This window comes from Hypanus sabinus, chromosome 25 (assembly GCF_030144855.1).
Source record: "Hypanus sabinus isolate sHypSab1 chromosome 25, sHypSab1.hap1, whole genome shotgun sequence".
Classification (NCBI taxonomy): domain Eukaryota; kingdom Metazoa; phylum Chordata; class Chondrichthyes; order Myliobatiformes; family Dasyatidae; genus Hypanus; species Hypanus sabinus.
This window is the reverse complement of record NC_082730.1, coordinates 23,096,283-23,111,611: the sequence shown is the minus strand read 5'-3', so window position 1 is coordinate 23,111,611 and position 15,329 is coordinate 23,096,283. Positions and strand designations below refer to the sequence as shown.

General features: G+C 42.3%; 1 protein-coding gene across 1 annotated transcript in view; it reads right to left on the bottom strand.

Moving 5' to 3' along the window:
- LOC132381097 (putative helicase MOV-10) overlaps nt 1–15,329 on the bottom strand; it is an 82,377-nt gene that overhangs the window by 16,869 nt on the left and 50,179 nt on the right. The window contains exons 13-14 of the mRNA XM_059950305.1: nt 13,574–13,671; nt 6,411–6,530 (exon numbers count right to left, since the gene is read on the bottom strand). Coding sequence (XP_059806288.1) covers nt 6,411–6,530; nt 13,574–13,671 — 218 coding nt within the window. The remainder of the gene's footprint in view (nt 1–6,410; nt 6,531–13,573; nt 13,672–15,329) is intronic.

Sequence of the window (15,329 nt, the reverse complement as noted above, 5' to 3'; positions counted from 1 at the left end):
CTAGACAGAGTGGAGGTGCAGAGAAGATTTCCTATAGTGGGGAAATCTAGAACCAGATGGTACAGCCTCAGAGTACAAGGACATCCCTTGAGGAAGGAATTTCTTTCGCCAGAGGATGGTGAAGCTGTGGAATTCACTGCTACTGAAGGCTGTGGAGGACAAGTCATATATTTAAAGCAGGCATTGATAAGGTCTTAGTTAGTAAGGGAGTCAAAGGTTACAGGGAGAAGGCAGGAGAATGAGGTTGAGAGGTTAATATATCAGCAATGATTGAATGGTGGAGCAGACTCAAGGGGCTGAATGGCCTAATTCTGCTCCTATATTTTAAGGTCTTCTTAAAAAGACTAACCACAACTCATTACTTAAGAGTGATGACAGCAGGAGCACATCGAAGTGCATTTATTATCAATGAATGCACAAATTGTACAACCTTGAGATTTGTTTGCTTAACAGGCAGTCGCAAAGCAAGGAACCTGAAAGAACCCAATTGAAAATAAGTAAGACCAACCCCCAGTACCCACAGAAAAAGAGAAAACAATACAAATCATGCAAACAATAGAAGTGAGCAATGACAACAGCATTCCAAACCAAACTGAGCCCCTATATCCAAATCCCTGGAGCAGCTCGGAGTAGGCCAAAAGCCTCAGTATTCAGTTCATCATACTGGCGGGGCAAGCTGCCACATTGTTCAGAGACACAAAGCAGAGCAGCCAGGGGCAGTCTCATAGCCTTAGCATCATGGAAAGAGAAGCCCCCAGACTACCTGGGCCAGCATTTGAATTGTCCGACCCTCACACTAGGAACTAGACCCAGCCACGGCGAATCTAGGCCTAGATTTCACTGCCAGAGAAGCCATTCTCAATCTCTCCAAATCAGTTCTTCTGTTTAATGACTGCGCCCTGTAATTATATGTGATTGTACTGTGTGTGGCTGTTGTTAGTGTGTTTTGCATCTTGGCCTTGGAGGAACATTGTTTCATTTGGCTGTATGGTTGAATGACAATTAAATTTGAACTCTAAAGACAACCAGGATTGAAAACAAGACAATGTGTTGACTGATAGTGACAGAAGAGTGTGAATTTTGTAGATCAGGAGCTGTGTATGTAATGTATTTGTGCGAAGTGTGCAAACCCCCAATGTTAGAAATATACAGTGTACAGCAGTCCAAATATCTCAAAGAATGAGTGATGATGGTAAAGAATTTGAGAATTGTTTACATCACTTAGTTATGGACTTGCCTACTATTGGGCACATCATCTTAATGAAGACCTCTAACCTTAGCTATTTATCTTGAGAAAAGACTACCAATACATCCTTCCAGACCCGCAGTGTTCTGGCATGTTTATTGAATCTTTATTTTTGCAGCTTCTTCAGCTTTCTTGCTAAATAAGTAAAATGGAGAGCAAGAAATGCACTTTAGAACTGATGCACAATGTTAAGTGAACAGGAGGATATCAAGTAGCAGATTTGGAGCAGCTCTCATTTTTAATCAGTGACAGTTGAGCTATATTGGCACCTGGCCCAACAAGTGCTTTCAATCTCATTTTCAAACCTCTTCTCGGCATTTGTTCTCTTGCCCAGTTGTAAGCTGGTCCAGCTCCACAACTCAAGATCTCCACTCCTGCCATGCTGAATGAATGTTTTCACCTGTTCAATTCTTTTTCACTCAACAATCACTAGCCTTACCTTTATCTGCTTCGATCACCAGTTCCAGAATTCCTCCTTAAAATCTTTCCACCTCACCAGCCTTCTTAAAGATGTCCCTTTAACTCCACTTCATAGACCAAGTTTTGAATTAACAGATTGAATGAAGCTCTATATGAAGTTTTGTTTGATCATGTTCCCTTGACACTCCAAGATAGTAACCATAGCAAAAACATAGCAAATACACATCTGCAAAGCCCCATCTCTCAATCAGGCAGGTAATGCTGGTATCCTGTGGTTATCAATCCCATTGCTAAACCTCAAATCCTACCCTTCTGATCTAAATGTGTGTTGTCTGCAGCAACTATTAGAAACCAGCCAGTTAATTTCTGTTATTCGTTTGAACTATGGCCAATCTGTGAACGGGAACACCAGTAGAAGCAGCAGCTTCACACAGATCCACAAATGAAGATTTTAAAAAGCTGCTTTTCACAGAAGTTTTCAGAGTTTGAACTGTGCCCAATCAGTGCGTGGGATTCGTGTGCAAAGGCAAATGAAAAAATAAAGTGGGGCAAGCTGAGCGGCCATTGTGTGAGTGGACCAGAGTTAGAGTGGGGAGGCGTTGGTTCATCAGGCTTGTTTGTGCAAGATAAGTATCTGGTAAGTTTCTCCTGTTTTTATTCCTCATTCCTTATGTTGGGGCATAGTTAGAGCAGCGAGAATGACTCTGGAAGCAGTATTATCTACTTTCTGTAAGATGTAGGGATTCTGGGAGACCTACAGCCTTCCACATAACCAAATCTGCACCAGGTGCACCGAGCCGTAGCTCCTCAAAGAATGTGTGATGAACTGGATTTGCAGCTTGATGACCATCGGCTCATATGCGAGACTGAGGAAGTGATAGGTATGAGCTACAGGGAGGTAGTCACCCCTCAGTTGCAGAAGGCAGGGCAACTGGCTGACTGTCAGAAGGAAAGGAAGTGAGTATAGGAAAGGAATTAGTAAACCATATCCAAAGTGGTAGAGAGGGGGATGACCTACCAAGGGAGCTGCAGCTGGCACTGAGTCTGGTGCTGTGGCTCAGAAGAGAAGAGAGGTGAAGCGGACGGCAGTAGTGACAGGGGATTCCATAGTTAGAGGAATAGAAACGAGATTCTGTTGATGCAATACAGACACTCAGATGGTATGTTGCCTTCCTGGTGCCAGGTATGTCTCTGATCTGGACCTGGGCATTCTAAAGGGGGAGGGTGAGCAGCCAGAAGCCTTGATACATATTGGCACCAACGACATGGGTACGAAAGGCAAGGAGGTCCTGAGGAGATGTTTTGGGGAGCTAGGTAGAAAGCTGAAAAGCAGGACCGTCAAGAGTAGTAATCTCTTGATTGTTGCCTGTGCCACGCACCAGTGATGGGCAAGATTTGGCAGATAAATGCACAGCTGAGGAAATGGTGCAGGGGGCAGGGGTTCAGATTTCTGGATCATTAGCATCTTTTGCCTGGCAAAGATACAACTTGTACAAAAGGGACATTGTACCCAAATCCAAGTAGGATGAATAATCCTGGAAAATTTGCTAGAGCTGCTTAGTAGGGTTTAAACTAATTTGTCAGAAAGATGGGAACTTGCATGATAGGGCTGAGAATGGGGCATTTGGTTTACAAACAGAGGCAGTGCGTAGTGAGACTGCTAGCAAGGACAGGCTGATGACAGAGCAAAATTGCAGTCAACAGGATAAGTTGCAATGTAAAAGGGGGACAAAATTGAAAAGGTTGATGAATCCAGGACTGAAGGTGTTATATTTGAATGCATGCAATATAGGGAATAAGGTAGATGACCTTGTACCACAGTTAGAGATTGGCAGGTATGACGTTGTGGGCATCACTGTGTCATGGCTGCAAGAAAGATTATAGCTGGGAGCTCAACATCCAAGGGTACACACTGTCATGTAATGGCAAGCAGGCAGAAGAGGCTGGTGTGGCTTTGTTGGTAAAAAATGAAATCAAGTCTTTAGGAAGAGGTGATATGGGACTGGAAGGCATCGAATCTTGGTGGTTACAGCTAAGGAACCGCAAAGGTAAAAAGACCTTGATGGGAGTTGTGTGCAGACCTCCAAACGACTGTAAGGATGCGGTTTACAAGCTACAACTGGAGATAGAAAATGCATGCCAAAAGGGCAATGTTACAACAGTCATCGAGGATTTCAATATGCAGGTAGATTGGGAAAATCAGATTGTTGCTGGATTCCAAGAGGGGGAATTTCTAGAATGCCTACAAGATAGCTTTTTTAAGCAGCCTGGAGTTGAGCCCACCGGGGGATCAACAACTCTGGATCCGGTGTTGTGCAATGAACCTTAAGAGAGGTGATTATAATATGATAGAAATCACCATGCAATTTGAGCTGGTGATATACAGATATATCTGTATAAAGTCAGATATATAGATATAGATAAATATATATACAGATATATCAGTGATAAAGTCAGATATATATCAGTATTACAGTGGAGAAAAGAAGAGGAGGGGGCCAAAGTTAATTGGAAGGGGACACTAGCAGGGATGACAGCAGAACAGCAATGGCTGGAATTTCCGGTAATAAGTCGGAAGGTGCAGGATAGATACATTCCAAAGAACAGTAGTATCCTAAAGGCAAAATAACAGTTGTGGCTGGAGCATGAAAGACAGAGATGGCATATAATAAAGCAAAAATTAGTCTGGATTTAGAGGATTGGAAAGCTTTTAAAAACCAACAGAAGACAACTAAAAAGGTCATAAAGATGGAAAACAAAAGTAAGTTAGCAAAAAATATTAAAGAGACCAAATGTTTTTGGTCTATAGTATATAGAGGCGAGACCCCTAGAAAATGATGCTGGGGAGGTAGTTATGGGGACAAGAAAATGTTGGACGAACTGAGTAAGTATTTTGCATCAGTCTTCACTATGAAAGACACTACCAGTGTGTCAGAAGCTTGAGGGCATCAGGGCAACCATGGAACCCCGGTTGGGAAACCCTGTTCTAAATGGAGAGAAAATTTTAAAAAATCTGAGATGCAAAGGGCCTTGGAAGTCCTTGTGCAGGATTCACTAAAGGTTAATTTTCAGGTTGAGTCTGTGGTGTGGAAGGCAAATGCAATTGTAAAGGGGGTTTCTTTTTTTTCTTTTGTTACTGTTGGGAAAGGGTTTCCTTTTGTTAACTAGCAGGAATGCTAATTTACTGATAACGAGAATGGTATTCCTTTGTAAACCAAATGGGGATTAATGTTCTTTCTTCTGAGTCTGTAAGCTTTTGTTGACGGGCTTTTGGGCAGATCGGCGCAAGGGGGTCGAGAGAGAGGACGCAATGCTGTAAACTGGGCGAGGATCGGACCCCAAAGGGGGGTCCGAGGCCGGGAGATTCTCCGAGGAGGGGGGATGAAGCTAGATGTGCTTGGTTGACCACTCACAGGGTCCTGAGCTGTTTGGAGAGTCCGAGGAGTTCGGAGGGTCCTGAGCTGCGAGTCGAGGAGTTCGGAGGGGATCGAATGGTGGCCAGAAGACTTCAGTAATTGAGCTCCAACGGTTGTGCATGAAGTGGTTTGGACTTTGATAAGTTTGGCGCCTTTTCTTTAATTTTCTCTTCATATATACTGTATCGTTATTAATCACTTAGTTATAGTAACCTTTATAAATTGTACTCATTTAATCGCATATGGTGTACTGTCTGTTTTTGGGCGAGGTGGGGACATCACACAGCATCCACACCAGCTGATTACCCAGTTTGGCGGGGCCGAAGGCTGCTCCCCCTAGACGAGAACGAGCTGAGCGAGCCTGAGGCGACCCAGGGAGTTACACAATGTTAACTAGAATATACATTAAAAGTAAGGATGTAATGTTGAGGATGTATAAGGCACTGGAGATGGCCTCACTTGGAGTAATGTGAGCAGTTCGGGGCCCCTTATTTGAGGATGTGCTGCCGTTGGAGAGGGTTCAGAGGAAGTTCATGATAATAATTCCAAAGGTGAAAGCTTACCATATGAGGAACATTTGATGGTTCTGGGCCTGTACTTGCTGGAATTCAGAAGAATGGTGGGGGGGGGGGGGGGGGGAGAAAGAGTGGCATTGCATTTAAAATTATCGAATGTTGAAAGGCCCTGATAGAGTGGTTGTGGACAGGATGTTTCCTGTGGCAGGGGAGTCTAAAACCAGAGGGGACAGCCTCAGTATAGAGCAACGTACATTTAAAATGGAGATGAGGAAGTATTTCTTTAACCAGAGAATGAAGAATTGGTGGAATTTGTTGCCACGGGTTGTTGTGGAGGCCAAGTCATTGGGTATACTTAAGGCAGAGGTTGATAGATTCTTGATGTCACAGCAGAAGGGATATGGGGAGAAGGCAGGAGATTGGAGCTGAGAGGAAAAATGGATCAGCCATGACACAGCAGATTCAGTGGGTCAAATGGCCTAATTCTGCTCCTATATATATTATGGTCTATGATCTTATGGTTATTGAGCTTTCATGAATGCAAAAAACTGGGGGGGGGGGAAATCAATTAAGCTTGTGATGTAAAAAAATGAAAATGAATGAAAGCTGGTTGAGGCTGCTGACAGGATGTAAAAGTGATGAGTTTGGCAAAGCAACAATGAAACTACTCATTCATTTACACTTGCAAATGGCACCAGGGTAGAATATCAGAAAGGATCCAAAAGGAACATTTAGACCAGTTAAAAGTTCAAACATTCTGAGCAGGTAGGGAGCAAGAAGGAGATCAGAAAGCCCACCTCAATCCACACTTACCTAGTCCGTGCTTGATGGCGATGGGAGATCTCAGTACAGGTCCCAGCTGCTTTGGGTCCCCAACCAGAACCAACTGTCCACCGTCTTTGTTGTTGTCCAAATCCATTGGATCTAGCAATCCTTGAAGAGCAAACCTTGGGCATCAATACACTGAGAACTGTACAACAGGCAACATATGGCATGGGTAAGGTTCAGATTCGAACTCATTCTACTTAACAATTCATCTTGCCCTAACCTTGATGGAGCTCCCCCTACTGCATCATGATTAAAGATCAAGATCAGCTTTGTCACATAGAAAAATGCCTGTTTCTGTCAACAGCAACACAGAATTCCTACTACTTATGAAGTTGAACCCATATATTTTTGGAATGTGGGAGGAAGCCCACATGGTCACATGGAGAAAATCCTGATAGAGAACAATGGGAGTTTGAACCCAGACTGCTGGTACTGTAATGCTTTATGCTAGTGTTACTGCATCGCCCTATAAAAAGACATATATTTAATTTGCCACATAATACTTGTCTAAATGAAGGTGAAATGGGGGGAAATTCTGTTCATGTGGAGCGAGTCCACTAAAGGGTTTGTTCCATTCATCCTTCCAAGTAACAGTCAGCCCAGTAGTTGAACCACGTCACAGAGTTGTATAGACAATGGCTCTCTACCGCTCACTTTCTGTTATAGTTCTTCATTTTCTCTGCGCAGTTTATCCTCCTTACTAGCCTTCTATTTTCTGAACAGGGGAAGATCTAGGATGGAAAATCGTGCAAGTATTCACCTCATCTGGTTCAGTTGTGAATCATGACTGTTAAAGCTAGTTCTGTTCCCCTTGAGAATAGAAAGGTTTGAGATGTACTTAATAAAAACTTGACATTTCTGAAGCAACCCAAGAGACTCTGGAGAAACTCAGTGGGTCAGAGAGCATCTACTGATGGAAATGCACATTCAACGTTTTGGGTTGACACCCTTCATCTGGACTTGAATTTCTAAATCTTGAATAAGAAATAAATTGACTCTAGTGGCTAGTAATCAGGCGACAGACAAAATACCTGCTGAAAAAGGATCAAGGATCAATTTTATTCACCACGTACATTTACATGTTATTATGAATTTGGTGTGGCGTGTTGGTCAGGTAGCAACTTGAAGCAAAAAACATCCAACAATTTTACAGAATACTATAAAAAAAAGTTTGAGGTTCAAGCGCGGATAGGAATAAAATGTGCATAAATACAGCACATAGGTACCAGCATGTATTTACAATGTAAAAAGTGCTGGAAAAAGGAGAGAGAGGGAGTTAATGTTTCAGCTTGGTGAGCCCCCCCCCCCCTCCCCAATACAACAAAATGACTTCCACAGCAAGTTGTTGTTATCTGGAAGGAACTGTAGGAAAAAGATGGAATAGCTATACCCAAAAGGAAATCAGATAAACACAGCAATGGGGAAAAAGAGCAGTGGAGATGAACGTGGACTGCTCTTCTATAGTCAACTTATTCTGTGCTGTACCATTCACAGTCACTGTGATGTAACTATAATCACATTCTAGTGTATTCACCACACAAATTCCATTCTCATTAAATAGAAAACCAAGATGTTGGAAAGAGTTGGGCCAATGATCAAAACAACAGCTGCTACTCTGAGAGAACTAGTAAACAATCAAAGAAAAACATGAACACAATGCAGTCTAATACTTCACAGGAGATCTTCTATGTGCGGGGCCATCCAAGGAACTTTCCACTCTTGTTCACTCTTGTTCTTTTGCTTCATTCCTATGAATTTCCTGTCTTTCAGATATTTAATGGCCTTTAGGAAGTTGTTTGATCTACCTCCACCAAATCTCAAATGTTTTCCAGATTACAATTTGCATCATTAAGAAATTTTCACCTACCCTTTGCACCCGATGTTTCAGATATTTATTTAGAATGGTGGTCTCTGCAAAGAGGAGAATGGTTGACCTTATCATTTCTTTGGCAACTCCTTTGGTGTTGAACCTGTATTAAAATCCTCCTTCCCATCTATACGTGAGTACAGCCACAACTTTTCCAGTCTCTCCACAGAACCAGTTTTTGGCTGTATTCTTTTAAATCTCATCGCTGTGTGGATTGCAGGCATGGGCTTGATGTAAATTAATTTAACTTCTAGCCTCGCGATTTTGATCACTTACTACATGGTCTTCAGTTGATATAATCGTAATTGAAATCTCTGAGGTAGAAAGTTATTCCATCCCCATTAATTGGAATTGAATGCCGAGAGAGGCAAGTGGTTGCACTTTGATAGGACCAACCAGGGTAGGTCTTACAGGATGAATGTTGAGCACTGAGTACAGTAATACAGTAGGGCAGAGGGATCTGGTAATATAGGTCCATAATACATTGAAAGTAGATAAGGTCTAAATGAAAACTTTTCACACATTGGCCTTCATAAATCAAATAATTGAGTACAGGAGATGGAATGTTATGTTGGAGTTGTATAAGACATTGGTGAAGCCAAATTTGGAGCATTGTGTGCAGTTTTGGCCACTTACCTACAAGAAAGATGCAAATAAGATTAGAAGAGTACAGGGAAAATTTAAAAGGATGTTGCCAGGTCTGGAGGACTTGAATCATAAGGAAAGATTGAGTAGGTTAGGACTTAATTCCTTACAACATAGGAGATTGATAGGAGATATGATAGAGGTATACAAAATTATGAAAGGTATAGACAGGGTAAATGCAAGCAGGTATTTTTCCAGTAAAGTTTGGAGGGACTACAAGCAGAGGTCATGGGTTAAGAGAGAAAGGAAAAAGGTTTAAGGGGAGCATGAGTGGAAACTTCTTCACTCAGAGGGTTGTGAGAGTGTGGAATGAGCTGACAGCACAAGTGGGTTCACGTGAGCTCGGTTTCAACATTTAAGTGAAGTTTGGATAGGTACGTGAATAGTAGGGGTACGAAGAGCCATGGTCCCAGCGTTGGTCGATGGGAGTAGGCAGCTTAAATAGCTTTGGCATGGACTAGATGGGCCAAAGAGCCTGTTTCTGTGCTGTACTTTTGTAATACTCCATGACATCTCCTTCAGACTCGAGCTCTATATGCACTGAATTACGTCTCAAACAGAAGAGTCTGACAATGACAATAAAGGGACATCATACCTTCTGTAATAAATACAACTTCCTCACACTTATTATAGCCCCATATCATCCGAAAACCCTGTAGCCAAGGACACTAAGCTGCTAGCTCTGTCCCTCTTTAAGCAACACACACACAAACTACAGGAGGAATTCATCAGGTCAGGCAGCATTTATGGGGGGGAATAAAGAGTCAATACCTCGGACCAAAATCCCTCATCAGGATGGGAAAGGAAAGGGCAGAAGCCATAATAAGGTGTGTAGAGGGGAAGGAGTACAAGCTGGTCGATGATAGGTGAGTTCAGGTCAAGGAATGTAGGAGGATGGGGAAGAGGGGATGAAGCAAGAAGCTGGGATGCTTGAATTTGGTCAGAGAGCAGGATGTTTATCACTCTGGCTCTCCCTATCTGTACTCGAGGGGCAGGGTGGCCACTTCCTGAAACATGGAACACTACAGAAACCCAGTGGAATTGGCCTCTTGTACAACGTACTTGGAAAGGACACAGAGGAGATTTATCAGAGTGGAACATGCAGCGATATAGATCAGCTGGAGAAATTGGAACTGATGACCTGAGAAAGATGACCCAGTATATACAACGTCTATAAAAGGTATTCACGCCCCCCCCCCCACCACCAACCCCGAAGTTCTCATGTTTTAATGTTTTACAACATTGAATCACAGTGGATTTAATTTGGCTTTGTTTACACTGATCAATAGAAAAGACACTTTTGTGTCAAAATGAAAACAAGTTTCTACAAATTGATCTCAATTTATTACAATTAATAAACACAAAATAATTGACTGCATAATTACTCACTCCCCTTCAAGTCAGTATTTAGTAGATGCACCTTTGGCAGCAATTACAGCCATGAGTCCATGGGGATCCATCTCTATTAGCTTTGCACACCTGGGCATTGCAATTTTTCTTCCCCATTCTTCTTTACAAAACTACTCAAACTCTGTCAGATTACATGGGGATTGTGAGTGACCAGCCCTTTTCAAGTCCAGCCACAAATTCGCAATTAGATTGAGATCTGGATTTCTCAGTTTGGATTGGCCACTCCAGGACATTAACTTTGTTGTTTATAAGCCATTGCTGTGTAGCTTTGGCTTTATGCTTGGGGTCATTGTCTTGCAGGAAAACAAATCTTCTCACAAGTCACAGTTCTCTTGCAGACTGCATCAGGTTTCCTCCAAGATTTCTTTGTATTTTGCTGCATTCATTTTACCGTCCTTCACAAGCCTCCCGGGGCCTGTTGCAGTGAAGCATCCCCACAGCATGATGCAGCCACCACCGTGCTTCACGGTAGGGAAGGTGTGTTTTTAATGATGTGCGGTGCAAACACAGCATTTAATCTGATGGGCAAAAAGTTAAATTTTGGTATCATCAGACCTTTGAACCTTCTTCCAGCTGACTTCAGAATCTCCCACAGGCTTCTGGCAAATTCTAGCCGAGATTTCATTTGAGGTTATTCCCCCCAACGGTGACTTTCTCTTTGCCACTCCCATGTACAGCTGCGACTGGTGAAGCACCAGGGCAACAGTTGTCATATGCACAGTCTCTCCCATCTCAGCTAATGAAGCTTGTAACTCCTCCAGACTTGACATAGGTCTCTTGGTGGCCTCTCTTACTAGTCCCTTTCTTGCATGGTCACTCAGTTTTGGAGGACGGCTTGCACTCAGCTGTGCCATATTCTTTCCATTGACTTAACTGTACTCCAAGGGATATTCAGTGACATGGAAATGTTCTTGTCTCCATCTCCTGACTTGTGCTTTTCAACAGTCTTTTTGCCGAGTTGCTTGGAGTGTTCTGTCTTCTTAGTGTACTTTTTGCCAGGATACTGACTCACCAGCAGTTGGACCGTCCAGATACAGGTGTCATTACTACCATCAGTTGAAACACCTTGACTACACACAGGTAATCTCCATTTAACTAACTATGCAACTTCTAGAACTATTTGGGTGCACCACAAATGATTTGGTGATATTGTCATAATATGATTTTGTCATATTAAAAGTGGTGAATACTTATGCAATCAATTATTTAGTGTTTTGTATTTGTAATTAATTTAATCACTTTGTAGAGATCTGTTTTCATTTTGACACGAAAACGTCTTTTTCTGTTGATCAGTGTCAAAGAAAGCCAAATTAAATCTACTGTGATTCAATGTTGTAAAACAATAAAATTTGTTAAGTTCTAAGCAGGGTGAATACTTTTTATAGGCACTGTATACAAATGAAGGCTTTTAAGAGCTCAAGGAGGGACAGTTTCCTCTAATAAGTGAGTTAGTGATCAAAGTTCTTGCAATTTTAAATTAACAAGCAAAACATGAGATGAGGAGAACTGTATCCACAGTTAAGATCTATAAAAAACTACCTGAAAATGTGATCACATTGGAACATTAAATTTCAAAGGCATGAACTTGAAAGGGAAGAATTTGTGAGATTTGGGAGGAAAGACCAGGATGCAAGACTAAACTGGACCCATCTTTTAACGAGACAGCAAAAGAACGAAGTATCAAAGGAGTCCTTCTATGGTGCAAGGCAGCGGTCTATCTCCAGTCCATAAGACATAGGAACAGACATAGGCCATTTGGCCCATCGAGTCTGCTCTGCCACTCCCTTATAGCTGATCTCAATCCCATTCTCCTTCCTTCCCCCCCCCCCATTACATTTTATCTTACTAATCCAGAATCTATCAAACTCCGTTTTAACTATTCCCAAATAACTTGGCCTCCACAGCTGTCTGTTGCAATGAATTCTACAGATTCACTACCCTCTGGCTGAAGAAATTCCTCCCCATCTCTGTCCTAAATGGATGTCCCTCTAATCTGAGGCTGTGTCCTCTGGTCCTAGACTCACCCACTATAGGAAACTTAGTTCCTTATATCCTCTCTATTCAGACCTTTCAATATTCAGTAGGGTTCAATGAGATCACCTTCATTCTTCTAAACTCCAGCAAGTACTGGCCTAGTGCCATCAAAAGCACCTCATAGTTCATTCTTGGAATTATTCTCTTGCACCTCCTTTGAACCCTCTCCAATGCCAGCACACCTTTTCTAAGTTAAGAGGCCCAAAACTGCTCATAATTCTCCCATTGTGGCCTGACCAATGCCTTATAAAGCCTCAACATTATATCCTTGCTCTTCTATTCTTTCAGTTCTTTTGAAATGAATGCTAACATTGCATTTGCCTTCCTTATCGCAAACTCAACCTGCAGATTAACCTTTAGGGAGTCCCGCACCTTTGATTTTTGAATTTTCTCCCCATTTAGAAAATAGTCTTCACCTTTACTCCTTTTACCAAAGTGCATGTCCATACACTTCCCTATGCCATATTCCATCTGCCACTTCTCCCAATCTTCCCAAGTCCTTCTCCAGACTCCCTGCTTCCTCAGCACTACCTACCCCATACCTATCTTTGTATCGTCCACAAACTTCCTGTCATCCAAATCATTAACATATAACATGACAAGAAGCGGTCCCAACACTGACTCATGTGGAACACCACAAGTAACCGGCAGCCAACCAGAAAAAGTCCTCCTTTACTCCTAATCTGCCTCCTGCCAGTCAGCCAATCTTCTATCCATGCTAGTATCTTTCTTGTTACCACGGCCTCTTAGCTAGTTAAGCAGCCTCATGTGCAGCACCTTGTCAAAGGCCTTCTGAAGATCTAAGTAATCAGCATCCACAAACTCCCTTTGCCTATCTTGCCTGCTATTTCCTCAAAGAAGTCCAACAAACTTGTCAGGTGTGATTTCCCCTTAAGGAAACCATGCTGACTTTGGCCTACTTTATCATGTGCCTCCAAGTACCCCAAAACCTCACCCTTAAGAGAAGAGTCCAACATCTTCCCAACCACTGAAGTCAGGCTAACTGGCCTACAAATTCGCGTCTTATGCCTCCAACCGTTCTTCAACAGTTGAGTGACATTTGACAGTCTTCTCAGAACCTGGAGTTGATTCTTAGAACAACACTAACCATGTACAATTAAAGGTAGAGAAATGAGGGCTGATACTTCAGGAAAATAAAGTTCATTTGTACATTATTAACATATTTTTTTACCTGCAATTGCAATGATACATTCAGGTTCAACAGCTTGTCCAGCCTCATCAATGAACACATGAGAGAAATGGCCAGGTGGAAAATTTGCAGAAGCTAGTCTGTTTAAAAAGATAGAAAACAATAATAAAATGCTCTGTAATTCTTAACCAATCCATTTCAGAAATGCACACCCTCCACTCAAACATGTAGCATTTGTCGAAAAACCTTCCACACCAAACACAAATCCTTCTAATAATACTTGAGTATGAACTGGACACTGGCCAAAGCGCTCCTCTGAAAGAGGATCACTAGAGGTCTGCTCTCCATATTCTCAAGAGTGTTGATGGGTCATTTGCTTAGGCTTCACTATTATGAGTGGAATCAGACTAGGTACAATATTAAAAGGTTATGAGAAGTGAAAGAGTGTTTGGCTTTATAAAAGGTGGATATTAAAATGGTATGGGAGTGGTAAAGACAGTGGAACTAGCATGGACCCAAAATATAATGCAAAATAACACACAGGAAATGCTTAAGGAATTCGGCAGGTCAGGCAGCATCTATGGAGAGGAATAAAGAACCATTTCGGAACGAGACTTCATCAAGACCAGGTCTGAAAGGTCTCAGCCCAAAACATCAGCTCTTTATTCCTCGCCATTGATACTACCTGACCTGCCGAATTCCTCCAGCATTTTGCATGTGTTACTCTGGATTTCTAGCATCTGTAGAATGCCTTGTGTTTAAGACCGTAAGATACAGGAGCAGAATTAGGCCATTCAGCCCATCGAGCCTGCTCTGCCATTTCATCATTGCTGAACCTGGATTTCAGTCAACCCCATACACCAGTCTTCTCACCTGTCACTTGATGCCCTGACCAATCAGGAAACTATCAACTTTTGCCTTAAATATATCCATGGACTTGATCTCCACTGCACTGTGGCAGAGCATTCCACAGATTCACTACCCTCTTGCTAAAAAAATTTACTGCTGTTCTAAAGGGTTGCCCCTCAATTTTGAGGCTGTGCTCTCTAGTTCTGGACCCCCAGTATAGGAAAAAGCCTCACCACATCCACCCTATCTAGTCTTTTCAACATTCAGAAGGTTTCAATGAGATCCCCCCCAGCACTCTTCTAAATTCCAGTGAGTACAGGCCTAAAGCTGCCAAACACTCCTCATATGTTAACCCCTTCATTCCCAGAATCATCCTCCTGAACCTCCTCTGGACTCTCTCCAATGACAACACATCCTTTCTGAGATATGGTGCTAAAAAGTGTTGAGAATACGCTAAGTGCAGCCTGACCAGTGCCTTATAAAGGCTCAGCATTATCTCCTTGCTCTTCTATTCTATTCCCCTTGAAATAAATGCCAACATTACATTTGCCTTCTTTACCAGACTCAATCTATAAAGTAACTTTCTGGGGGCTTTGCACGAGGACTTCTAAGTCATTCTGCATCTGTGACGTTTGAACCTTTTCCCCATTTAGATAGTAGTCTGCAATATTGTTCCTTTACCAAAATACATCATCATACATTTCCCAACACTATTCCATCTGCCGCTTTTTTGCTCATTCTTCCAATTTGTCTAAGCCCTGCTGCAATCCTTCCTCAGCACTACCTACCCCTCCACCCATCTTCGTATCATCAGCAAACTTTGCAACAAAGCCATCAATTCCATTATCCAAATCACTGACAAACAACGTGAAAAGTAGCAGTCCCAATACTGATCCAAGGAACACTAGTCACTGGCAGCCAACCAGAAAAGGCCCCCTTTATTCCCACT